A 25,620-nucleotide genomic window follows, 5' to 3' on the forward strand; every position below is an offset into this window, starting at 1 on the left:
TTTTGAAAAATCAATTTTTCCTATAAATATAGACGTTCATTCCATATTCAGTCTTTTGATGGTCGTAACAGACAAGTGGCGGATGGAAAATACAGCAAAGAATGCAGAAACGCATCTGTGTGGACACAGTTACACACAGCAGGAAAACACCAAGCTTGCTTCCACTGGAGGTGCAGCTTCCAGCGTGCCCCGGGCCCTTCCTGGGACGCGCAGCGCTGCGGAGACAGCCGCTCCAGAATGAGCAACCGCCAGGCCTGGAAGCAGAACCAAGGTAGCAGCGGGTGCTTATCCTCTGCCAGTAGTTCCCACTGTTATCAGAGATTCTGGCTACCTGCCTCTTTGCTCAGTGGCTACGAGTCTTCAATCACTGATATACCAAATGCTTGTCTAGAACATTTCCCTCCTTTATCTGTATTTTTGGGAGACAGTACAACAAACCCAGCATTATTGAATGTTTACCTGATGGCAACAAATAGCAGATCAATTACAAAGCATCCTGAGCTCTCTTTCTGGGGGTATTTTTCTTCTTCTTTTGGTTTCTTTCTTTCCTTTTTTTTTTTTTTGGAGGAGGGAGGTAATTAGGTTTATTTATTTATTATTATTTATTTTAACAGAGGTACTGGGGATTGAACCCAGGACCTTGTGCACGCTAAGCATGCACTCTACCATTGAGTATACCTCCTTCTTTATTCCTTCTCCTTTTGCATTATTTTTTTCCAAAATAGAAATGGCTTAACTTTTCTGAATATGAAAGTGATATATTATTAGTATAAAACATTCAGACAGCATAGAAAAATTATAAAAATGATAAGAATAATTATTTCTATGTATTGAGCACTTATCATGAAGCGTCCTAACTGTGTTACATACACTGTATCATTTAATATTCTCTCTCTGTCTCTCTGACATGCACACACCCCTGACAGACTGGTAATTGCTGTTTCATAAATGATGGAGTTGAGGCATCCAGAGCTTAAGAAGCAATAAAAAGTACACAGCGAAAAAAGGAACAAAGCCAGGACTGGAAACCAGGTCTTTCTAATTCCAAAGGCAATGCTTTTAACTACTATAACTAAAATTATCCATAATACCAACACCCAGAGACAAACATAATACTCGTTTTGATGTGTTTTGAGTTTTTTAAAAAACATCTGAAGGAAAATGGGATCAGACCACATATGCTTGTAAATGAGCATTTTTTATAAAAATAATTGTGGCTGCATACAGATCCATTTTATGCGTGCACCATAACTTACTAAGTGCACCCTACACTGGCAAACACTAAGTTGGACATTCAGACTGATTTTAAGAGGCACCATAGTATTAGAGTGTAAGAACACGTACTCTGGAGGCAGGCTGCCTGACCTTGAACCCTGTGGTTGTGATCAAGCTCTGCTTTCTTTTTGCGCCTCACTATCCTCAGTAAAACAAGGATAATCTTTTGTGAGAAGTAAAGGTGCCTTGCTTATAATATCCTATATATAACAACTATTTTTATTATTGTCAGTAATATTGTGATAATATTGTGATGAGCATTCTTCTGTGCTTTTTAAATTATTATTTTCCTGAGATTAATATCAGAAGTAAATGGTAATTATGTGAGGTGATGGAGGTGTTAACTCACCCTACGGTGGTAACCATTTCACAACATATATGTATCAAATTGTCACCCTGTGTTGTACACCTTAAACTTACACAATGTTATATGTCACTTATATCTCAATAAAGCTGGAAAAAAAATACCAGCAGTAAAATTTTTGAATCAGTGGTAAGCAAATTTTTAGGACTTTTGATAATTAACGCCAAACTGTCCTCCTAAAAAGGTTTTTTTAATCAATTTACACTCTCATAGCAGGGGATAAAAGTGACTTTATTGCCACACTGGGTATCATTATTTTTTAAGTCTCTGCTAAACTGAAAGACAAACTGTGACTTTGATTACTAATGAGGTTAAATATCATTTTACATGTTATTGGTGATTTATGTTTTTGCTTTTGAGTATTTCCTGATTCTTCTGTTTTATTATTTGTTTGTTTTGATTTTTCTTACTGGTTTGCAGGCATTCTGTACACTGTCAAATTAAAATACCCACAGAATTTCATTCATACTGCAAATATTTTTTCTAGTTTGCTACTTGACTTTGTTCCTTTTTTTTTTCCTTCTTGTCATAAAGAAGTTTATATTTTCATCCATACAGCTTTTTCTTCTTCGTTTCTAACTTTGGTGTCATGTTCAAAAAGGCCTTCCCCACCCAGAGACTGTAAAAAGATCTATGAAATATTCCAAAAAGAGCCATCCAAAGATGTGTGTGACTTTTCAAAGGATGTTAGACCTGACCTTTTAAATAGTTTCATAATCAGGACTTTCATAAGGATGGGGATTAAAAGGAGAACAGCACGGGAAATAATGCTTTTGTTTTTATCTCATTTACCCCCTTAGCCCTTTTTAATTCAGGTAAAATTAGGTTTAAATGAATGTTCAGAATTGCCATAAAAGAAAAATTTAAGTAGAAAAATAGGCTACAGGGATGTGGGGAAGTGAAGAAAATCACGTTTTCTGCAGCATCATAATGTTTCATCTGTGAGCCACACATGTATCATATGCACCCACTGAACCATCAACAGTGAGAGCCTGGAGATACTGTTCTATCTGCCTCCACAGAGCCAGGCAGATGACAACACTAAAATGTGTCTGTTCAAATGCAAGCTAACATGAAGAAAATAAACCACTAAAGGCACATGCCTTTAACACAGAGGAAATTTAAATGGCACATTGAAGCACAATCACAATGTGAAGTGACCTCTGTATATGTACGTGGAGCGTTATCACGAAAGCCTGCCTCCTTCTGATCACAGACTGTGGGCAGAATATGTAGTAAAGTCAGCAGTAAGTACCTCCAGTCTCTGTAGGCAGTGAGTGATGACAGCCACAAACCCATTTTACAGTTAAGAGAACTGAGGTTCAATGTCAGAAAGAGTGGCAAAAACGGGATTTTAATTCAGATTGGAGGCCTTTACTATAGTTACTGTTTTACAGAATAGTTCATTTTAGCTGAGTTGTAGGGAAGGGGAGTTAAGTATAAATTAGCTGGAGTGAGCTATCCTAAAGAATGAGAAGAGGTTAGAAGAGTGATTTTTAACTGACTGTTATATATGAAAGGATAAAATCAATCTAGTAGGCTATGATCAACATTTTTTTAATGAAATAAGACATACTAGAATAAAATAGAAACTATCCAAGTGTACTGCACACAGTGTTACACACAGGTGCGATCTATGTCCTAGAATCACGATGTAACATATATATTTCTTACTGTGATTTTTTTTTTTTCCGTTTGTTTATTCACCCTGCATTGCAGGTTTTTTCCCAGCTTTATTAAGGATAATTTTTGGGGGAGTATGTGGTAATTAGTTTTATTTATTTGTTTTTAATGGAGGTACTGGGGATTGAACCCAGGACCCCATGAATGCTAAGCTTGTGCTCTACCACTAAGCTCTACCCTTTCCCCAAGGGTATTATTTTTATCAGAAAGTTTAAAACTTTTTGAAAGTACTGGAGATCACAGGTGCTGGTACCATGAAGACAAGGGAAATAACTGAAAGAATGGTTGGAGAAGATTTTTTAGAAGCCATTACACATGGACATTTTAGTTATCTGGAGAAAAAAAAGACCCCCAATGCTTTATTATATTTTGAAATGATCACTAATCCTATTACAAACTATTGTTCCAAAAATCTGAAACCATATCTAAACGGTAAAATATGCCTGCTTCACAGTAGTTATTAGCATATGGCCTTACCTCACTTATATTTGAATCTGTTATCTGCCCCTGCACGCTCATTATTTTGATCAGTCTGTCTTTTATGTTGGGTGGCAAAGGCTTGATGTCTGTGATATATCTGGAAATATTCTTCATGAAGCACCAAAGGCATCTGAAATACAAAAGACAACACAGTCAATCACACTGAACAGGTACCGATTCCTAGTATTTATTTAACGCTATTTGTTAGCACTCAACCCTTTCATAAACTGGGTGTACATTTTATATGAATATTTACAACTTAGCTTGGTAAGATTCAAAAGCCTAGTCTAGTGCTCAGTTATGGACAAGTTACTTCTCCTCTACAACTTTTTCTCAGCATATCTCATTTACTAAAATGCATTCTAAATGACAAAAAAGAAAAAAGTATTTTCCTAAGTTAGTCTCTCTAATTCCTAAGACACAGCTACCGCCAAGATTTCAGTCACATACTCCTAAGCAGACATTAAACCAGGGCCTACTAATTTACAGGTTTTATTTGTTAATCCAACAAACTTGCTTTCACTATTTTTCTTAAAAATTATGCAGGTATTGAAATCACTCAAGAAAGAACTATAACCACAAAGATTCCACAAACAGTACAACTCACAGAGATAACAAACAGTGCCAGGATTATATATGCATAAAGTAGAGTTATCAAAGCAGGCAACCACCAAGACTCGTATGACCTACATATCTCACATGTGGCCTGAAATTCCAACTATGTGAGAAACTCATACTTTAAACAAGTACAAATCTTACTGAATTTCTGCCTACGAATACCCCCACGTATATACAATTTTATATTCATAAATAAATATGGTCATACACTTGAATTTTTTCAGTGCAATCTTTTTTTTTTATTGAGTTATAGTCAGTTGACAATGTTGTATCAATTTCCAGCATAGAGCACAATTTTTCAGTTATACGTGAACATACATATATTCATTGTCACATTTTTTTCTCTGTGCGCTACCACAAGATCTTGTATATAATTCCCTGTGCTATATAGTATAATCTTGTTTGTCTACTCTACATATGCCTGTCAGTATCTAGAAATTTCGAACTCCCAGTCTGTCCCTTCCCACCCCCTCCCCCCTGGTTCAGTGCAATCTTATTTTTTCTTTTCCTCTTTTGGTTGCCCCTGCTTTCCCTCTCCTACCCCCCTCCCTCTTCCGTTAATTTGGTTTTTCACACTGTTTCAGTGTATGTTCTTTCCTTATTTTCCCTCTGTGCTGTACACACACAAACATTTACTCACATATGTATGTATATACTCACACACACATTTAAAGGGTTAGGTTGGGGGTGGGCGGAGATCACTGTTTCCTAGACTGGCATCATTGTATCCTCACTTTTCCACATTCTATCTCATTCAATAATATCTTATGAAATTCTTCAAAGCATCGAGGGTAGTTTTAATCCTCTGTTAATGGCTATACAGTATTTCATAGTGTGGATGACTCATTTAGTTACCCCCTATTGATGAGTTTTCCACTGTTTCTAGGATATGTTAACATACATTGTCAGGTTGTTTTCTTCACATTTCCATCAGTGATGTGGGAAGGTTCCTTTTCCTCTACATCCCTCAAGCAATACATATGATCGTTCATTTCATTTATTTTTCCATTTATTTCCATTATGTCCATTTCCCAATCGCATCCCCCATCACTGCAGGAGATGATTCTAAGGTCTAATGTGTATCCTTTTGTTGTATGTGTCTCTTTTACTTGATGATTATGCATGTATTTCTAATTTATGTATATGGTATTTGTCATAGATTTGTTTAGTTTTTCACTCAGCACTGTTTTTAAGATCTAGCTACTCTTAAATGTTGGAAGATCTCATGGGGGAAAAGTGGTATTTCATTATTACTTTAATTTGTATTTCTCCATTAAGTAGTAAATTTAGTATCTTTTCATAAACTTGCTATCTGGATATTCTTTTCTTTAAATTGTCTATTCATATCCTTACCCTATTTTGCTATGTTTTTACTCAAATTTGTAAGAGCTGTTTTTGTGGCCGAATACATGACTGATTTTGTATATGCTCCATAAATATTCAGAGAATGTATATCTTCTATGTGAGAGAAGTAATGTTCTCTGTGTATTATGTATGCATGCCTATATATGCTGTCTCTTTGTAGGCATATGTATGTGCACAGAAATATGTGTAAATGACTGTTTATTGATAGTATTTATCTAATTCTTGTGTTCTTATTTTTTCTACTAAATCTATAGAATTGTTAGTTTACAATACTCATAGACTGAAATCAAATTTTCATTTCTACTAGTTTTTGCTAGTTTATGTGCATTATTATTTTATAATGAAAATTTTCCAAAATATAGAAAAATAAAATAGTTTAAGTCAATGTACGCAAAACCTAGAATTTTAAAATTTGTTTTATCACATTGTGTCAGATATCTTTCTTTAGATATAAAGCCTTTCAGATAAAATTAAGGCCTCCTTTGTCTACCTATTCAGGTTTACTCTCTTTATCTCCCTTTGCAGAGGCAACTACTACCATGAAGTTTTAAAAATAGTTTCTGTCCATGATTTTATTACACTTTTAATACTAAAGTATATACCCATAAAGAACATATTGTTTTTGCATTTATAAAATGTACTGTGTTAAGCTTCCTACCATGACTGAATTGGTCAATTGTCCTTGTAACTGTGACAGTGTTTCTTTTATATGACTATGGTGTTGCAAATTCATGATCAGTTTATCTTTTTGTGGAATATTCCTTTTACCCTTAAGTAATATCTCTATCTCTATGGATGTGTCTCACTTTAGATTCTATTCAGTCTGGCTTTACAGTTGCTCCACCACCTGTTTCTGGCTTCTTTTGCTAACATGTTTGTGAGATTCATCTACCTTGCTGCAGATAGCTACAGGTTGTTCATTTTCAGTTTCAGTTTGTTCATGTCCATTTTCATTGCTGCATAATATTTCACTGTTTGAACAATTTATTTATCTATTCTACTGCTGATGTACAGTGTGGTGGTTTATGATTTTTTTCATTATGAATATTAATATGAATATTCTTGGACATGTCTTTTGGTGCACATGTGCCTGTGTTTCAATCTAGGAGTGAAACTCCTGGCTCATAGTGTATGCATATGCTCAGCGTAATGGTTTGAACTGTCATTGTGAATATGTTGCAGAATATTCCCTTTATTTTCTTTTTTTTGAAATTGAGGTGAAATTCACATAATATAAACTAATCATTTAAAGAATGGCATTAAAATTCAGTGGCATTTTGTACATTCACAACATTATGCAACCACCACCTCTATCTAGTCATAAAAGATTTTCATTAGCCCAAAAGGAAACTCACACTTATTAAAGAATCAGTCTCCAATCCTCTCTCCCCTACAATACCTGGCAACTACCAATTTGCTTTCTCTAGGTATGGAATTTTCTGTTTCAGGTATTTCCATATAAATGAATGCATATAAATGTGGACTTTTGTGTCTGGCTTCTTCCACTTAGCGTAATGTTTCTGAGGTTCATTTCTGTTGTAGCATGGAGCAGTACTTTACTCCTTTCTATGGCTGAATGCTGTTTCACTGTATGGATACACCATATTTTGTTTATTGATTCATTGATTCATTTTGGTTGCTTCCACCTTCTGGCTGTTGTGAATAGTATTGCTATGAACATCTGGGTACAAGTGTTTGTTCAAGTACCCTGTTTCAATTCTGCTGGGTACATACCCAGGAGTGGAATTGCTGGGTAATATGGTGATTCTATGTTTAACTTTTTGAGGAACTTCCAAGCTGTTTTCCCCTTTATTTCTTTAAAGTATGGCTTCCTTTAGTTCTTTGAACATGTTTATAGTAGTTTCTTTTAAGTCTTTGCTAAGTCCAACATCTAGCTCCTCTAAAAGGCAGTTTCTGGGTAAATGAAAGTCAGGGGTCAGAAAACTATGGCCTATGGGCCAAATCTGACCTGTTACCTGCTTTTATAAATACAATTTTTTGGAATTCAGCCATGTTTGTTTATTTACGCACTGTCTATGGTTGCTTTCACACTACAATGTCAGAGCTAAGTAGTTGTGAGGGAGACTGTACGGCCTGCAAAGCTGAAAATGTTTATTATGTAGAACTTATAGGCAGTTTGCAGTTTAGACAATGGACAGTACTCCTAAGATTAAGGCACATTATATTGTTACTGACTCTTGGACTGTAGCCAGTTGCCTAGCAACCTGGTCTGCCATTTGGAAGACCGCGGATTGGCAGATTAAAGATATCCCTCTTTAGGACTGCGAACTGTAGAAACAAATTACAGCTGACAAGTAGACAGACATGGCAATGGCTCATTCCCTAATAGAATGGGCTTGAATCATGCTGTTAAGTATGCAACACCCAGATCCCTGCCGTTGCTACTGAGACTCCAACATCACAGTGAACACAGCAACACATCCACCACCACGGCCTGGGAAAGTAGGCATTACGTGTGTCTGATTTTAAAGCTGCCACTGCACGCCAGCCTTGTGCTTCCTTCAAAAGTTCACCTGTTTGTCTTCTAGCAAAATAGGCCACACTGCAAGTCCCCTCTTACTCCTGACAAGTGGACTATATTGAGCCTTTGACCACCTGTCTTGGGGCCTCCGTTGATGCCTTAACTGTTGTTGACACCTTTTCAGGTTATGGGGTCACTATTCCAGTCTCAGCAACCAGCGTCAGCTACACTGGCCATAACATACACTTGTTATGTTTTTGGCCTTTTAGACTGCTTACAGTCTGACAATGTGATGTCTTTTATCGCAAAGGTCCACTCAACACTGGACCAATAGTTAAGTATTCAATGGCCATTTCACATCCCTTATCATCCTCAGGCTCCTGGCTCCAAGAGGTAAATGGCCTTTTAAAAGAGTCAACTAAAGAGATTTCTGACTTTACCTTCTCCGGGTCCCACACATCTAAGTGAGGCAGCTTGGTCACTAAATGCAAGCATACACTGAAAGAGTTCACATCCTCTTGGTAACCTTAGCAGATAATGATCAGGATGAAAGGGGTGGAGGGCTACCTTGACCTATCCTGAAATTTGAGGATTCCACTTTGACAATTCCTGAGCATAGTGCATTCTTCTTTTCCCTAACAGCGACCCCAAGCCAGCCTGGTTGGTGCACCTGGGTGGCAGCTTAGCCAAAAAGAAGCTTACAGAATTCAAACTTAATTCTGGTTTCGTCACCTGGATTCTCCTTCTGGACTGAATTGGTTCTAGATCAGGGGTCAGCAAACTATAAGCCAAGGGCTGAATCTGGCCTGCTGCCTGTTTTTGTAAATAAAGTTTTACTGGATCATAGCCATGACTGTTTCTTCATTACATATTGTATATGGCTGCTTTTGCTCTACAATGGCAGAGTTGAGTAACTGTGACAGAGGCTTATAAAGCTGAAAATACTTCTCTTCAGCCCTTTACATAAAAATCTTGCCAACCTCTGTCCTACGAAGATAAACGACCACTTGGTTGAGCACACTATAGTAGCCCTATCCACCAAGGTGGGAAATATGATGAATCTCTATAAATGTTGTAAAAAGACCCTTGTTCTTTCTGCACTTGACCTCTGTGAGTAGGAGATGATTGGAAAAAAGTGAAGTCATATGTGCCAGTATGGGACACACCAATTTTGTGACCGTAAGGGACAGCAGTAATTCCAGGACCTAGGGAAGAACACTTTAGACCCCGGGAAGTGCTTCAGGAAGGGGAGGAATCAGTGCTCCCTTCGTCCTCTAGATCCAGCGCTGCACCTTGGCAGAACAACTGTATGGTCCACCTGAGTGAGGCAAGCAGCAGCTGCAGCTGATAATCCGACCTCTGCTGGGTTTCTCCTTGCTGTCCCTGTGTTACGGTAACAGAAAATTCACATGGATATGGAAGGCCCTGAACTATTCTCCTTTGCCTAGCGTCTCTTCATGAGGGTATCAAGACATGGACCGGCACAACTCTGTTTCAACATTAGAGATATAAGTGCATGTTACTCTTGATGTCCAAGTGATTGTGGGCCATTTTATGTGTAAAAATCAAGGCTGCAACTACTCAGTGACACTTGCCCATGTGATATAGGCAAAACAACGTCATGGTAATCCAAATCAAGTCTAACCATAAATCTAAACTAAAGTGACCAGTGTCTCTTTGTTTCATGTGCTTGTATGTAAAGAAGAACAGGCCGTGGAATATCTCTCGGTCGGGGTGGGGATTTCCGTTCGGCTCACCTACTGTCCCTGCAGTCACTGACACCACCACCAGAGATTAACAGGTAAGCTTAAATTTCCTTGTACGGGTCATAATAGAGACTATCCCAGGCTGACACTACATCCTGGCTGTCTGAAAGGAGGCCTGCTGGCCTCCCCTGGGATGTACTCATAGTTGCTTGAGCCTGGGACCCTGGAAGCACAACTGAAGTCAACATGGTAGGTTGGCCTCATCCTCCTTTCTGAGCACTATTAATACCTTAGTTGATCACTGAATGACACAAATTGAATACATCTGGTCTTAGCCTCTGCTGATTAGATTACTCAGTGTGGTGAAGGACTGGCATACTCAAGTGATAATCTGTCAGAAGCCAAGGTGGTGAAATGTTGGGAAAAGCAGTCTTCTATGGGCTTTTCATGATCCTACCCATCTCGCTGGGACTGACAAGGATACGAGACCCTGATAAGCTTGATGTGGGCCCCTCTCAGGGTTGTGTTTACAAGGAGCAGCACTGCGGGGTAAAGTGATGTCTCCCTCCGGGACAGAGAAGTTGTTTACCGCTTGCTACGAAATGGAGAGTCCCCAAATCCAGTGTTTCTCTCCTGTAATCCAACCCACTGTTTGTGCAGGCAACCATCTGGGCCTTCTGTGTTGCTGCTGCGTGGAGGTCAAGAGGAAGTATTATCAACATGCTACTGCTCACGCTGCCTGCTGTACAATGAGTAATGAAATCCTTTGTGTCTCTCACCCAAGGCTTTGGTCTTCTACCAGCAGCCATGAAACAGGACAAAGCTAAAACACGTATTAGCTTAAGGTCAAGTCAAATTCTGCAGTCACTCCCCTAATATTTCCCTTTCTGCAGATTTTAGCTATATTTTAAATGTTTCCTTTTTTCCACAATACCAACCTTTTGTCTCCCCCCTCCCTCTCCTGTTAAGACTTTTTCATCTTGTTCTTGGCCTCTTCTCTGAGCTCAGGCTGTGCCATGTGTTCCACACAGTAAAGGGTGTCCTCTTTCTGCTCCAGTTCCCTCCAGCAGCACTAGCAGGGAGCTGAGACAGAAACAAATATTTCTTAAAATGCTGCTATGAGAATTATTAAAAGGCTCATAAAGACCATTCAAAAAGCCTGTTGGTCAAACAAAGCAAGTTTCAAAAATCTGCTGCTGCAAAAGTTTACCAGGGCTTTGATGATGTCTCCGTAGGGGAAAGCTGGGGAAGAGCACCCTCAGGATTTGGGGAGTAGCCCAAGCAGTTTAAGAAAGTTCTTCCCCCCCAGGATGGGAGTGGGTCAGGGTTAGGCAGAATCTGTGGCCCAGCAGTCTCACTGATGGACACAGGGTCTTGACGTCAGGCTTATGGACAATCTATCCTGATAAACATAACGCTTGACTGAACAATGAAATATTTATTCTAACAAACTAATGTTTATTTACATAAACTGACTGCAAACACTTTCTAGAACAAAAAGTTATATTAACATAAGTAATCTCAGTTCTCAAGCCTAAAGGTTGACACAGGTGGTCTCAGTTCTCAAGAAAAAATGAAAAATTGGTCAGTTAAAACTTAACAAATCTTTAAAAGCTGTAAAAAACAAAACAAAACAAAACAAAACAAAAAAACTGTGGTGAGGAAAGAGGTAGATATCTTATCCAGTATGAATTGCTCCAAATTTTATAGTTAAAAGAAACAACCTATTAATATTTAGCCAGTAAGTTATATGATGAATTAATCTAACAAAGCAATGGCTTTGGGCAAAATGGCCTGCTTCTAATGTCAGCGTTGTGTAAAATTTAGTCTTTGGCCTCCTCTTCCTCTCTCTATATCCTTTCCCTTAAACTTAACCATGGCTTCCTCCACCATCTACAAGGTATTTACTCCTAATCTTAGACTTAATCCTTGATATCTCTTTCAGATTAAATATTGTATTTTTCCAAAATAGACATACAGATGGCCAACAGGTACATGAAAAGATGCTCAACATCACAAATCAGGGAAATACAAATCAAAACTATAATGATAAATCACCTCACACCAGCCAGAATGGCCATTATCAAAAAGACAACAAATAACAAGCACTGGGGAGGATGTGGGGAAAGGAAATTCCTGTGCACTGCTGGTGGGAATGTAAATTGGTAGAGGCACTGTGGAAAAGGGGAGAAGTGGATGAACTGTTGTTGCTAAGTTTACAGAAATTGTATAATAATTTTTAAAAATATGTATTTCTAACAGCCTACTTGATATTTCAACTGGATGTTCTGATTAATTTTCCTGATAGGACATTTACTCCCGCACAATTAACTAATGATACCAGCATTCTCCTGGTCAATGAAGCTAAAAACTTGGGAGTATTTTTTTACTTTTGTCTTTCCTTGGTTCCTTTATTCAAAACTCTTCGCCATATCTCAGGCCCAGAGGATTCTCTGTGGCAGGGCTACTCCAAGTGCTAGCCAGTAAGGGGGTCAGGAGCTTAGTCAAGGACGTAAGCTGAGCAGTTTCCCTCCCGGAGAAGCCCCATCCTCCGGACTAAACAGTGCACTCAGCAAAACGGCTCACTGCTATTCTGGATCAAGCTATCCTGTTACTAAGGTAATAGAAACCAAGGTAACCCAGAAATAACTTGCTGACCAACTGTCAGTCTGACCATAACTTGTCCCTAAACATTAGAAAATACTATTCTAAAGGCAAATATGGACCTTTACATGGGAGACAACACCCTTGTATGACAATGAAGGTCATACGGTCATCTTTTTGTTTTAATTCCAAGTCTTGGATAATTTTTCTTAATGTGTTATTGTTTCCTCTTTTGTCATTAAGCACTATACTCCTCTGGGCCATTTTGCTGTCCGTGACATAAGACCTGACTGTTCACACCATATAGAAACCTTCCTAGGTGGAAACTTACCTACAACACTGCCTCCTAAAATAAGACATCCCTCTGTTTATCCTGTGGTAAGTAATCGTGACATGGTTCAATATTGTAAGGCACTAACGCAATATTAAAAGGCTTATTTGCACCAGGTCCAAAAAGCTTTCTGTGATCTGCTGTGGGTGTTCTCAAAGCAGTGGACAAGAATAGAAAGCTCAAAAGGCTAAATGAATATTATCCCCAATACCTGCCATCCCATTCTTAATGGCGGAAGAACGGTCTCAGAATTGTTTGTCTCAACTGGCCATTTAAGTAAAATAGAAAAAAACTGGTTAATGATCACAAGTGTACTGTAAAACCTTCAGAAGGAAAGGAGGATGTTTAAACCAACTAGGCTCTTTCTTAATACGTTAAATTGCATGGGAAGCATCGTCAAATAAAGGTGATGTTTTACCTCTCATAGGTTATATTTGTATGGATATATATTATTGATATAAGTGTTTCAGAAATTACATGAAATTCCTAGAAATCTGACATATCTTGGTATAATGTTATCAGTTACTATTCTAGTTATTATCTTATAATATTGTGTCACAGAAATAATCAAATTTACCTGTCAACTGCATCATTTTTTTTTATAGTGAACTCTCACCAGATCTTTAATGATGGCTATTAAAAATCTTTTGTCATTCACAGCCAGTTACTGTTTTACTCTTAATTCTTCTCTGAAAGCATTTACAATCATCTACAGGCCAAAATGCTTTGTCTTTATGGAGATTCATGGAAAAGATCCTGACAAGCACTCTATAATAAAGGCATCTGATAACTTTAAGATCATACCACTTCAAACTGAGTAAGGATGGAGAACTCTAATGGAGAAACTATTTAATTCATAAAACTGCTAACCCAAGATCAAGCAAAACAAGAATTAACTACATGGGACCAAATGAACTGATGAAGATAATTATGATTTTTATGACTTTGTTTGAAACACTGTTGGTTCTTTAATGTCTGTTTTCCAGATTTAAAGAACCTCTTTTCTGTTAAGCTATTTATAACTTACAACAACTTGAAGTAGTATACTTTTGTTAACAAAAAAGAAACATGTATCTTTTTCTCCTTATCTGATCCCTTCAGAATTAAACAACCAAACAAACCAACAAACCCCTCTTATCAAGTATTCTTATTTTCATGGCAATATAGATATTTGCACAAATTCAGTAACAATCAGTTCTCCTTATTACACGACATACTGGACGAGTCCTTTGCTTGGCTTCTTAGCATAAAGAGGCTTTTAAAGATCTAATCTGAATTTTCTTATTATCAGTTTTAAGGATTTAAGGTTGACTTTATGGAGCCAATAAAACCCCCTGGAAAACAACCAGAGCTTTGACTGGAATATCATATTTGAGGATGTGCATAAAATCACTATTCTTATTGCACTTACGTAAATAAGCCAAGTTTAAAAGACTAAAGTTATAGAGTTGTTTTACAAACGAATTAGCCATTCTGATTATCTTTGGTAAAAATGAGGTGACTACAGAACAAAAAATTATGTTTAAACAGAAAACTTTGGCATACCCATAAACAGAGTCTAATCCTGTTCATTGCCTTTGAGATTCTGTATCTTTCTGTAAACTGGATTGGATCCTGAACTCTGTGAGTCTTCTCCAATATCTGGCTATGACTCTCCAATCTAGTATCTCCAGTTTTCTCCCAGCCTTCTGACCTGAAATAAAAACTAAAATTACCTTTTCCCCAAACCCTACAAGCTAAAGCTGTAGGTAGGTCTTGATACAACTTCAGAGAAATCACCATAACAGGTCACGTATAGACAAAAAAAACCTTCATACCTACTTGAGTGCGGGCCACTCAGAGAGCTCCCCAGAACACCTGATGACATCAACAAACACATTCAAACTGCAAACCAGGAAAATCTATCAGTTTGAAACGGCCATCTTATTCCACCATCTAAACATTAGTGCTCAAGTCCAGAAATTTTCTTGACCGGCTGGTTCTCTAGACTCAAAAACTGCCTTTATAATTTGCTCCAACTATTAAACTTTGTCTTTCTTTTGTTTCCATATAAATGCTTCTTAAGTACCTGATTGCTCACACCATGTAGAAGCCTACCTAGATGGACACTTACCTACAACACCGCCTCCTAAAATAAGACTTCCTCCTATTTATCCTGTCCTAAGTCATCATGACATGGTTCAGTACCGTAAGGCACTAACGCAATATTAAAAGGCTTATTTTCACCAGGTCCAAAAAGTTTTCTGGGATCTGCTTCCCAAAGAAGACAATGTGCCCCACACATCAGAACCTAGACACTTAATTTATTGGAAAAGACGTGAACAAAAGACTGAACTTAAATCTCATTAGGAGAGACCTTATCCTCTGCAAAATTTCTACAATTACAGCAAGAATCTATATATTCTTTAACCAGAGTTACATTAGACAACTGCATTGCCTTAGACACCCAAACCACCCAAGACTGAGGGGCATGTACTGTAACTGGCAAAAAAAAAAAAAAAAAAAAAAAAAAAAAGTCGTTTCTATGTTAATAAATCAAAAAAATCTTAAAGATTAGATGCCAATCTTTCATCAAATAGGCAACGTTTCTTCCCTTGATTATTCAATTGGTTAAGTCAAGGCTCTTGCAAATCTAAGCTCTGAAGAATTTTTCAGTCCTTGGCTATTATTCTCCCCACAGTCAGCATATTAACCTCCCTAGTGCGCTGTATCCCCTCAAGATTTTTAAATGCCTTTCAGCAGCCACTCACACGTCAAATATTATCCATTAGGATTAGACAACCAGAAGACCTCAGTGATCCACTGCCCACATCTAGGGTGACTATGCAACTGTCAACAACAGCTATTAATTATGTGACCATCCATCCCAAAGACCACATCAAAGGTGGTAGCCAGAGTAACACTATATTGGTTCACATTCAGCTTGCTGAATGATCAAAAGAGGGGGAGTTTTAAAAAAATAAAATAAAGTGGAGACGATGCTTGAAAATCTCCAAGTAGACCAAACCAATTAGGCCACGTAAGTGAAACCAAATATAGTCTATTTCATGAACATAAATGAAACCTAACAGGTTATTTCTTGCAAATGCCTCAACTGAAGTCATCTTCTTAAAACAGCATAACATAATCACTTTTAACAAGTCCCCTGCCATCTGTAAACGCCCACTGTAATAACCATTGTAACGGTGAGGCGACTTCTTCAAGATCACTGTGCTTCTCGTTTCTCCCTCAATAAAATATTCATGACAAGTAAAGCTCTCTGAAATCTCTTTTAATACTAGGCAGGCTTCTAAGTATTTAAACATGCTAAATTTATTCCTCACTACAACGCCATGAGACAGCTACCGTTATTACACTCATTTTGTAGATTAAGAACTCGGGCACAGAGAGGTCAAGTTACTCTCCCATGGTTGCACAGCTGGTTAATGGCAGAGCCGGGAGCTGAACTCAGCAAGCGCACTCAGGGAGTTGAGCGCTGGGTCAAACAATCGGTATCTACTCCCGTTACAGTAACTGGGTGGAACTTGGCTGAAGGCTTCTGACAGCCCCATCTAGTGTTTTGTTTTGTTTTGACCAAGGCTTTCAGCTCCCGTCAGAGACAGGCCGCTGCCAGCAAGCGCTCGGGCGCGGAGCTGTCAAGGCTGACTACGGGTTCGGACCCCATCTGGGGGCAGGGAACAGCGGGGCGAGCCTGCCCGCAGCCCACTGGACAGGACTGTCCTCAACGAGGAGCCGACACCACCTGCGGGACCCGGGAACGCGAACAACCGCGGGGCCTGCTCAGCGGTCGGGAGGCGGGAAGGGGGCGGGGAAGGGGAACGGCGCGGGGCGGCAAGCGCCGCGGTGCCGGGGCGGGGCAAAGGGGAGGCGGGCGGGGCGGACTCACAGATCCAGCAGCTGACTGACCCGCTGCGGGCAGGGCATGGCGGCCGCCCTCGGGAGCCTCTTCCGCCGTGGCGGGGCCGTGCGAGCCTGGCCGACAGAGACCGCCCGGCAACCCCGCCCCCGCGCAACGTCACCGTGACGTCACCCGCCCCTTCCGGCGGCCGCGCGCCGCGGCGCTCGCGACGGCACAGGGAAGGCGGGGCGACGAGGCGGAGAGGATCCCTGGTCTCGGCGGCGGGAGTCGTCGTCCCAGCGGCCCGCGGCCCGGCCCGCCCGGCGCGCGGCCGAGCCCGGCACCCTCCGGCCGCGCGTGGCCGCGCGCCCGCCGCTCTCGCCACCGCGCTGGTTCGATGCCGGGCCGTGCGTTTGGCGGTGCACACCCGAGGCCGCTTGGGTACACGCTCCATGACCGTCGGCCGGAGCGTTTAGAGGAGCCGGGAATGACTGCCGTTTACCGCGCACTTTCTGTGACGCACACGCTGAGCTACGTGCTCTCAGTAGTTAGCCTTGTTCCTTTAATCCTGTGAACTCGGAATTACATATCCGTATTTGCCAGATGAGGACACTACGTGTCTCCAGAGAAGCTCAGTAAGAATTTCTTCACGGCGGGGAAGGGGCTCTTGTTCAATCAGAAAGGTTTCTAAAGAAGGGACACCTTTCCCCAGGTGGAATTCTCTCTCCTTGGGGCCTTGCTACTTTTTGGTGTGTGCTTTCATTCTTGTTGTAAAGTAATTTGTCGTCTATGTCTTTCTCCCTTTTGAAAACTCTTGAAAGTTGGAACTGAGTCTTTTTCATCTCTTCAGGTTGCTGCTCGTTTTATCAGCACACGTTTACCAAGCACTGGAAGAGGGCAGGGATTGTGTTGGGTGCTGAGGATTCTGTGGTGAACGCTTGAGCGAGACGAATAAAAGGACAATCAGAATAACTGTTAAATGCTAAGACGGAGTTACGGGAACACCCATGGAGGGGCTGAGGGAGCAGGTCAGAGAGAAAAGCCTGGTTTGTTAGGGACTGCAAATAGTTCAGAATGGCTACAGTGGAGAGAGGTGAGAAGCGGATGCAGAGCAGGAGATGGCAGACTTTTCCAGTAAAAGGCCAGATAGTAAATATTTTAGGTTTCGTGGGACATCCTTGTTACTGAACTAGGGTCCCCTCACCCTACTGGAAGCCAAGCCAGTCTACTGACACTGGCTTGTGGTGAAGGAAATTGCAGGGCGCCAGGCAAGGAGAACAGGCAAACTGATGCTCAAATAGACAGAACCTCTCCCGATGGCTTTCAGGCAAAGGTTCTTAAAGGCAGCATTAGGGGTGACGGTCACAGTGTGTGTGATCAGCTTGTGGACGTTTCTGTGATTGGTTGATGGTGAGGTAACAGGGTGATGTTTAGTGAATCATCAACCTTCTGGTTTCAACCTCCTGGTGTCTAAGTGCTTATGTTCAGCAGGTAGTCAACATCCTCTCCCAGGTAGGGATCTTAGTTTTTGCAGAATAATTCAAAGCTGTACACCGGATTGTTATCTGTAGCCTTTCAGGAGGAACTAGGGAGCCCTGTGGCTATTGTTCTAATCATTAAATGCTTGAGACTGCTGTTTGGAACTTGGGGAATGCCACGTAAGAAATAGGAGACATGAGGGGCTTGTACCCAGGAAGACCCTGCAGGGTCTTGCTTTGTTTCAGTCACCCCTTTTTGATACTCCTCAATCCTGAAGGGAAGAGGGGCTGGACAAGAAAGGGAATAAAGTTTAGGATAAGAGCAGTTAATCATAAACTCTGCGGGGGAACTCGGTTTCATCCTTGCTTGGTCACAGCTACTCAACTTGTAGCTCAAGAGGAGCCGTAGATGGTACGAATGGGGTGGTGGGGTGGGGCTGTGTTCCAATAAAACTTTATGGACACTGAAGTGTGAATTTCATATAGTTTTCAGTGTCCTGAAAGATCATTCATCATATGATTTTTTTTGACCATTAAAAAACGTAAACACCTTAAACTGCAAACTGTACAAAAAACAGGCAGTGGGCTGAATTTGGGTGGCTGTGGCAGTGTGCCTTCTGATCTGAAAAGCTAAATGGGGCATGATGGCTTGTGTTAAACACCTTGGGCTTTGTCTGTAGTACTTTGTGCAGAGTCATAGATGGGTTTGAAGCAAGGACAGGACATGCATAGGAAGGATGAGTTTTAGAAAGACCTCTAGCTGTTAAGTGGTAAATGAATTGTAGAGATCAGCGGTGGAGGCTTGGAGACCAGACAGGAGTCTTTGATAATAGCCTAAAGTAATAGCAGTCGACTGGGTGGACAGATTCAAGAGGTAATGGAGGGAGAGCCAACAGTAGGATTTAGAGATTGGTTGGAATTGGGGTGGACGAAAGAGAAGACTCAAGGCTAGCTTCTAGGCTTTGGGTTTGGAGAATTGTGGCATACAGTGGTGCCACTTAATGAGCTGAGAGAATTAGAGGGGTCTTTTGAAGGGGGGGCATTAAATTTTGGACATGTGAATTTTGAAGTGTCTATGGAAAAATACAGGCTTGGAGCTATAGATCTGGAAATTATGCTGGTTTGCTTTTAAAGGAGAGATTGAACAGCAGTGATAGTACATGTATTTACTTACGACTTGAGTAATTTGGGGGAAGAATCCTCTGATTCTCTGCTGCTCTGGGAGTTGTTTAGGCCTTGGAAGACCTTGGCAGATCAGATAAGGGAAGGTCTTCATGGTCCTTCCTGTCTGTCGAGTGCCGCCAAGTCTGAGTGCTGCGCAGCTGACTGTCTAGGTCTTCCCATTGATTACTTGGTTCTTCAAGATCAGAAAAATGCAAGTCACTGCCCCAGTATCATGAACTGTTTAGCTTTGAGTGCCTATGTTCTTCTAGATAATCAAAAGAAGATTTCACAACAGTTTTTTTTTTTTACAAAAATGTCAATTATATAAAAACGTAGGATAACAAAGTTCTAGCTATTTCTAGCCAGTAGTTTTAAAGGTCAAAGATGTTTAAACCCTCATGGTATCACAGTTCTTAGAACTATTTTTACAGTCATTTCCTGCAGATTTTAGGACTGCAAGTATTTACAAACCAGCCTCTCAGATACTTATTGTAAATGTATTAAGATACTTATTGTAAATGTATTCAGATACTTATTGTAAATGTAAATGTATTAATTCAACTTACCTGTTGAATAAGGTAAGTCTGATGTCTGTTGTGGTTGCTTTAACATTCTCATCTCATTCCTCCCTTACTCTATAGCAGTGATGTGGTTTAGGAACTGACCCCTTCTTCAGAGGTGGGTCTGGATTAAGGCTTATCAGTGATTACTGTGGTGATTGATTCAAGGGTCAACAGGCCTAGACTAATCAAGAAATCAGAATATTCCTTCAGCCACAGAGATGGGTTCAAGAATGGGCGTGTGACTCATTCAGGGCCAATAAGCAAGTAACGTTTTTCTGCAGATTCCTGGGAAAGAAGTTTCATCAAATTTATTACAGTGCTTTATGAAGCAACACTGTTCTCAGCATTATCCTTCTGAATGAAATGAAGTAAGAAAACAGTGTAAGAGAATCACAGAACATCCAGAGTCCTGATCAAACCATGCCTGAATACCACCGCTCCTCTCTACTGTCAAATGACAAAAATAAAACAATCTAGCAACGAGTGTGATGTCCTTTATTCAAGGGGAAACAATCTATGGATTGGGGGGATACACTGCCTCACAAGCAATGCAGCACTCTCCCTGAGGGATGTTTGGGTAAGAGGGAATCTTAGTGTCTGAAGCAGCAGTGAGGAAGACTAGGAGGTCAGGGATTTCCTTATAAGGCTAGCAGTTCAGTCGGGGAATAAGGAGAGAGTATTTGGCTTAAGTTGATTGCCTGGGGTTGCATATCTGAGAACAAGGAAATCATTACAGATTCTTGGCAGTTGGGGATTGGCTGGTTGGATATACTGCACTTGTGGTCAAGCAGAGCATTTATAGGAACAAGAAAATTATCAAAGTTTGGGTTTGCTGACATGGCACCCCGGGCAGGAGCAGCTCCATCTTGGGCCTAGAAATTGATTTCCACGCTACTTTCTGTTACATCATTCAGTTAATCCCCTTTGTTGTTGATAAAATTAGTGGACTTGGGGTTTCTGTTTCTTATATATTCATAGAAGTTACCAGCGTATAGATGGAAATTAAAGATACAGGAATAGATGAGCTCACCTGATGGATGTATATAGAGTGAGAGCAACAATTCTTTGGAGACAGAGCTCAGGAATAGCAATTGGCTGGCAATTGACACTGAGAAGGAGCAGCCAGAGAGGAAGGGAAAAAACTGGGTGCTTCAGAAGATAAACATGATCAAAATTGTTACAGGCTGCAGAGAGGTCAACTGAGATAATGCTTGACAATAATTTAGCAACAACGAGGTCATTGAGGGTCACTGAGGTGGTGGTGGAGGACATAGCCTGTTTATAATGAGAGGAATGAATGGGGGGGTGAGGAAAAGAACACTTAAATAGCCCAACTCTCACTCACAAATACTTGATCAGATGAATTGCGCTTCTATTTAGACTCAGGCTGAGAAGAAAAGTGGATTGTCTAAGGCTATCGAGCTCTGCTTCAAAGAAGGTAAAATGGGGCAATTCAGACCTACCATTTATGGACCTATTTACCAGCTGTCCAGCATGATAAAATACTTACGTGAGCTCCTGTCGTCGTCAGATAAGTCTGAAGTATCCTGCTATTTTTATGGAGGAAAGAGAGCTTTCCCAAATAAAAGATGTGTCAAACTCCAAAGACCATGCTTCTTCTACCTTTGAGTGCTCAGGAGAGAGGCTTATGGCATCCAGGACCAGCAAGAGAAAAGGGATTAAGCATTTCACGATGGTGATGGCAGAGCATTAAGCCAGGGTGGGGCCCGTGCAGCTGCATAAGTGGCCTATCCCCCAAGCTGGCTCTCAGTGCATCCAGCCTCAGGACGTCCCGAGAAAATCAGTTCTAACTACTGATGATTCAGGAACTCTTGTCAAAATAAAATTCAGAGACAAATGTGAACACAGGGAGAGATTTTTACAAGCAGTGCTAGGGAACCAGGCTTTCAGAACTAGTGGCTCATCAGAAAGACTAAGAGGAATTTACAGCTCCGATGATAAGTTCAGATACGGCAGTTGACAGCTCAGATTGGACAAGAACAAGATGTCCCTGTCTTTGGTAAGGGAAACAGGATGTTCTTGTTTTTGTGGCTTATCTTGGGAGGCAAAGCTTCTAGGACTTCCTGTTTGTCAAGGCTTTTAGGAGGTTACAGTTATTCGTGGTTTATCTTGGAATGCAAAGTTACTAGGAACAGAAGTCTTTTCTGGCACATGATCAGTGATTTGTGGCCAGGGCTGGGCAAAGGGCAAGATGTCATTTTCCCTCTCTTGCCTCTTTGCTTGTGTGTTCGCTTTGCTGTAGTTTCCTCTAGCTTAGACCCTCCTCCATTTCCTTCCCTCACTATCATACAAAGAAAACTTCATATTGTTTGTTCCTCTGGGTAGGTTACGTAAGCATATAAGCAATATTACTTTCCTTAAATCATGCTATTAATTCCTAGTGTGTGTATAAAAATATAAGTATATATATCTATATATAAAATGGTTAAGTATATCTCATGCTATATGTACGTGAATCTTGGGTCAATGAGAACATGTAGATGGCAATAAATTGTTCAAATCATCTTTACATGTCATATCTGAAAATACAAGAATTGACTATGAGTTAGGTTCCTCATTCTTAAGCCATACTGCTTATATTTGGATTCAAATAGCAATTGCTCTTCTAATATTAATTTTCAATTCAGTATAACATATACATCACTGTCTATTACCAACCCGTATCACTTCAGTTGGCTATTGTTAGAGTGGCCAGACTAGGCCCAAGATTGAGTCATTTATACTAAGCCCACATCTGCAAAGCAGAGATTAACTAAGTTGCTATGCTTTGCTCTCCCCAGAACAGAAGACTTAGGCCAGGCAGTCAACACTTTCCTGCTCAGCACAAGGTACTTGACCTGGCTCCAGGATTTTGCTTTGCTCCGTATAATAGATGTAACCCTGCTTTAACCAATCAGATGCCCAGTATAACTTCCTTATTTCTCCTTGCTTTGGTCTGTAAACATTTCTTGCCTTGTATGGCTCTTTGGGGCTCCTTTCTGTCTGCTAGATTAGATGCTGCCCATTCATGAATTGCTGAATAAAAGCCTACTTATCAGTAAGTTGTGTCTGGAAAATGTTCTTTTAACAGTGTCAGTGACAACTGTGAATGTTTATAGGGTGGTCAGAGGCATGCCTTGCACTCAGTATTTCACTAGTTCTAACTCATATAATCCTCAAAGTAACCCTGATTGGTAAGTATTGTTAACATTATCATCCATCTTCCAGATGAGGAAACAGAGGCCTAAAGAGATTAAGAAACATGCCAAGTCCACATGGCTTATCGGTAATAAAGCTGGGATTTGAAGCCAAGCAACTGGGCTGTAGAGCTGGGTTCTTAAGCCCATAGTTAGGAGCTACAAGCAAAAGAATCCAACTGGATGCCTTCCTCACACCATATACAAAAATAACTCAAAATGGATTAAAGACTTAAGTGTGAGACCTGAAACCATAAAAATCCTGGAAGAAAACATAAGCAGTATGCACTTGGCCATTGGTCTTAGCAATATTTTGCGGAGTACATCCCCTCAGGCAAGGGAAATAAAAGCAAAAATAAACAAATGGGACTACATAAAACTAAAAAGCTTTTGCATAGCAAAAGAAACTATCAATGAAACGAAAAGGCCACTTACTAAATATAAAGATATTTGTGAATAATACATGCAATGAGGGATTAATATCTAAAATATACAAAACTCATACAACTCAACAGCAAAAAAACAAAAAAAGCCAATTAAAAAATGAGCAGAGGACATGAACAGATATTTTTCCAAAGAAGACACATAGACGACCAACAGATACATGAAAAGATGCTCAACATCTCTAATTATCAGGGAAATACAAATCAAAATCACCTCACACCTGTCAGAATGGTATTAACCAAAGATAAGGGTTGGTGAGGATGTGGAGAAAAAAGAACCCTCATGCACTATTGGTGGGAATGTAAATTGGTGCAGCCACTATGGAAAAGACTAAAGAGATTCCTCAAAAAATTAAAAACAGAACTAGCATATAACCCAACAATCCCACTCCTAGGTGTTTATCCAAAGAGAACAAAAACACTAGATCAAAAAATATATATACACCCTTATGTTTACTGCAGCATTATTTACAGCAGCCAAGGTATGGAAGCAATCTAAGTGCTTATCAATAGATGAATGGATAAAGATGTGGTATAAAAAGTACAGAAATCTCGGGAGGGTGGGTATATAGCTCAGTGGTACAGCACATGCTTAGCAATTGTGAGGTCCTGGATTCAATCCCCAGTATTTCCACTGGGAAAAAATACATATTGTCATTTGGGACAACATAGATGAACTTACAGGATATTGTGCTAAATGAAATTAAGCCAGACAGAGAAAGAAATATAGTATAATTTCATTTATATGTGGAATCTAAAAACCAAAACAAATGAAAAAATATAACAAAATGAAACAGAGTCATAGCCACAGAAGGGAGGAGAAGAGAAGTATGTGAGGTACAAGTTTCTAGTTATGAAATAAATGAGTCATTGGTATGAAGTGTACATTGTGGGGAATATAGTTAATAATTGAATAACATCTTTGTATGGTGGTAAGTAGTAAATATGTCATGGTGCTCATTTTGAAATATATAGAAATACTGAATCACTATGTTGTGTAACAGGAACTAACATAGTGTTGTAAGTCAATTATACTTCAAAAACAAACTCAGAAAAAGAGATCAAATTTGTGGTTACCAAAGACAGTGGGTGGGGAGGAAGAATTAGATGAAGGCATTTAAATGGTACAAACTTCCAGGTACAAGGTAAATAACTACCAGGGTTGTAAAGTACCACATGATAAGTAGAATTATCACTGCTGAATGTTATATATGAAAGTTGTCTTGAGAGTAAATTTTAAGAGTTTTCATCATAAGGAAAAATTTTTTCTATTTCTTGACTATTGTATCTCATGAAATGATAGCTGTTCACTAAACTTATTGTGGTAATCATTTCATAATGTAAGTCAAATCATTATGCCGTACACCTTAAACTTAAACTTGACAGTGCTGTATGTCAATCATGTCTCAATAAAATTGGAAGAAAAAATAATAAAGTCTTGCTATTGTGATGCTGTCAATTTCTCCCTTTATATTTGTTAATAGTTGCTTTATATATTTAGGTGCTCCTAAGTTGGGAGCATATATTTACAATTATTATCTTGTTGGATTGATTCCTTTATCATTATATAATATCCTTCTTTGTCTTTTGGTGCAGTCTTTTTTTTAAGTGTATTTTGTCTGATATTGTATTTTTACCCGGGCCTTCTTTTCCTTTCCTTTTACATGGAATACCTTTTCCATCCCCTCACGTTGAGTCTGTGTGTGTAGTTAGACCTGAAGTGAGTCTCTTGGAGGCAGCGTATAAATGGGTCTAGTTTTCGTATCCATTGAGCCACCCTGTGTCTTTCAATTGAAGCATTTAGTCATTTACATTTCATTATTAATAGGTATGTACTCGTTGCCATTTTGTTTATTGTTTTCTATTGTTTTTATAGTTCTTTTTCCCCTTTCATTTGCTCTCTTTCCTTATGGTCTGATGACTATCCTTAGTGTTAGTTATGTCTGGATTCCTTTCTCTTTGTTTGAGTGTGTATTTGTACGTTTTTGGTCTGTGGTTACCAAGAGGGAAAACAAGTGTATGTATGTGT

At 39.7% G+C, this 25,620-nt stretch overlaps 1 protein-coding gene and 2 long non-coding RNA genes across 6 annotated transcripts in view; 2 read left to right on the forward strand and 1 right to left on the reverse strand.

Annotated features, from left to right (window-relative positions):
- LOC141575948 (uncharacterized) overlaps positions 1 to 14,398 on the forward strand; it is a 29,345-nt gene extending 14,947 nt beyond the window's left edge. Inside the window, exons 3-5 of one of the 2 annotated variants that reach the window (XR_012504078.1) lie at positions 8,910 to 10,068; positions 12,821 to 12,955; positions 13,569 to 14,398. This is a non-coding gene — a long non-coding RNA (uncharacterized LOC141575948). The remainder of the gene's footprint in view (positions 1 to 8,909; positions 10,069 to 12,820; positions 12,956 to 13,568) is intronic. The other variant, XR_012504079.1, reaches the window with a different exon arrangement.
- Positions 1 to 16,935, reverse strand: part of AMN1 (antagonist of mitotic exit network 1 homolog) — a 36,912-nt gene extending 19,977 nt beyond the window's left edge. Inside the window, exons 1-3 of one of the 3 annotated variants that reach the window (XM_074357844.1) lie at positions 16,795 to 16,918; positions 10,912 to 11,056; positions 3,800 to 3,932 (exon numbers count right to left, since the gene is read on the reverse strand). In XM_074357844.1, the coding sequence (XP_074213945.1) occupies positions 3,800 to 3,916 (117 nt within the window). In that variant the 5' untranslated portion in view covers positions 3,917 to 3,932; positions 10,912 to 11,056; positions 16,795 to 16,918. Of the gene's footprint in view, positions 1 to 3,799; positions 3,933 to 10,911; positions 11,057 to 16,794 lie in introns of all 3 variants that reach the window. The other 2 variants (XM_074357843.1, XM_074357845.1) reach the window with 2 other exon arrangements.
- LOC123616608 (uncharacterized) lies at positions 16,896 to 20,435 on the forward strand. Its single transcript, XR_006724614.2, has 2 exons — positions 16,896 to 17,381; positions 20,233 to 20,435. It is a non-coding gene; the product is annotated as an uncharacterized LOC123616608 (long non-coding RNA).
- The last annotated feature ends 5,185 nt before the right edge of the window (positions 20,436 to 25,620 follow it).

The sequence above is a fragment of the Camelus bactrianus genome, chromosome 34 (assembly GCF_048773025.1).
Source record: "Camelus bactrianus isolate YW-2024 breed Bactrian camel chromosome 34, ASM4877302v1, whole genome shotgun sequence".
Classification (NCBI taxonomy): domain Eukaryota; kingdom Metazoa; phylum Chordata; class Mammalia; order Artiodactyla; family Camelidae; genus Camelus; species Camelus bactrianus.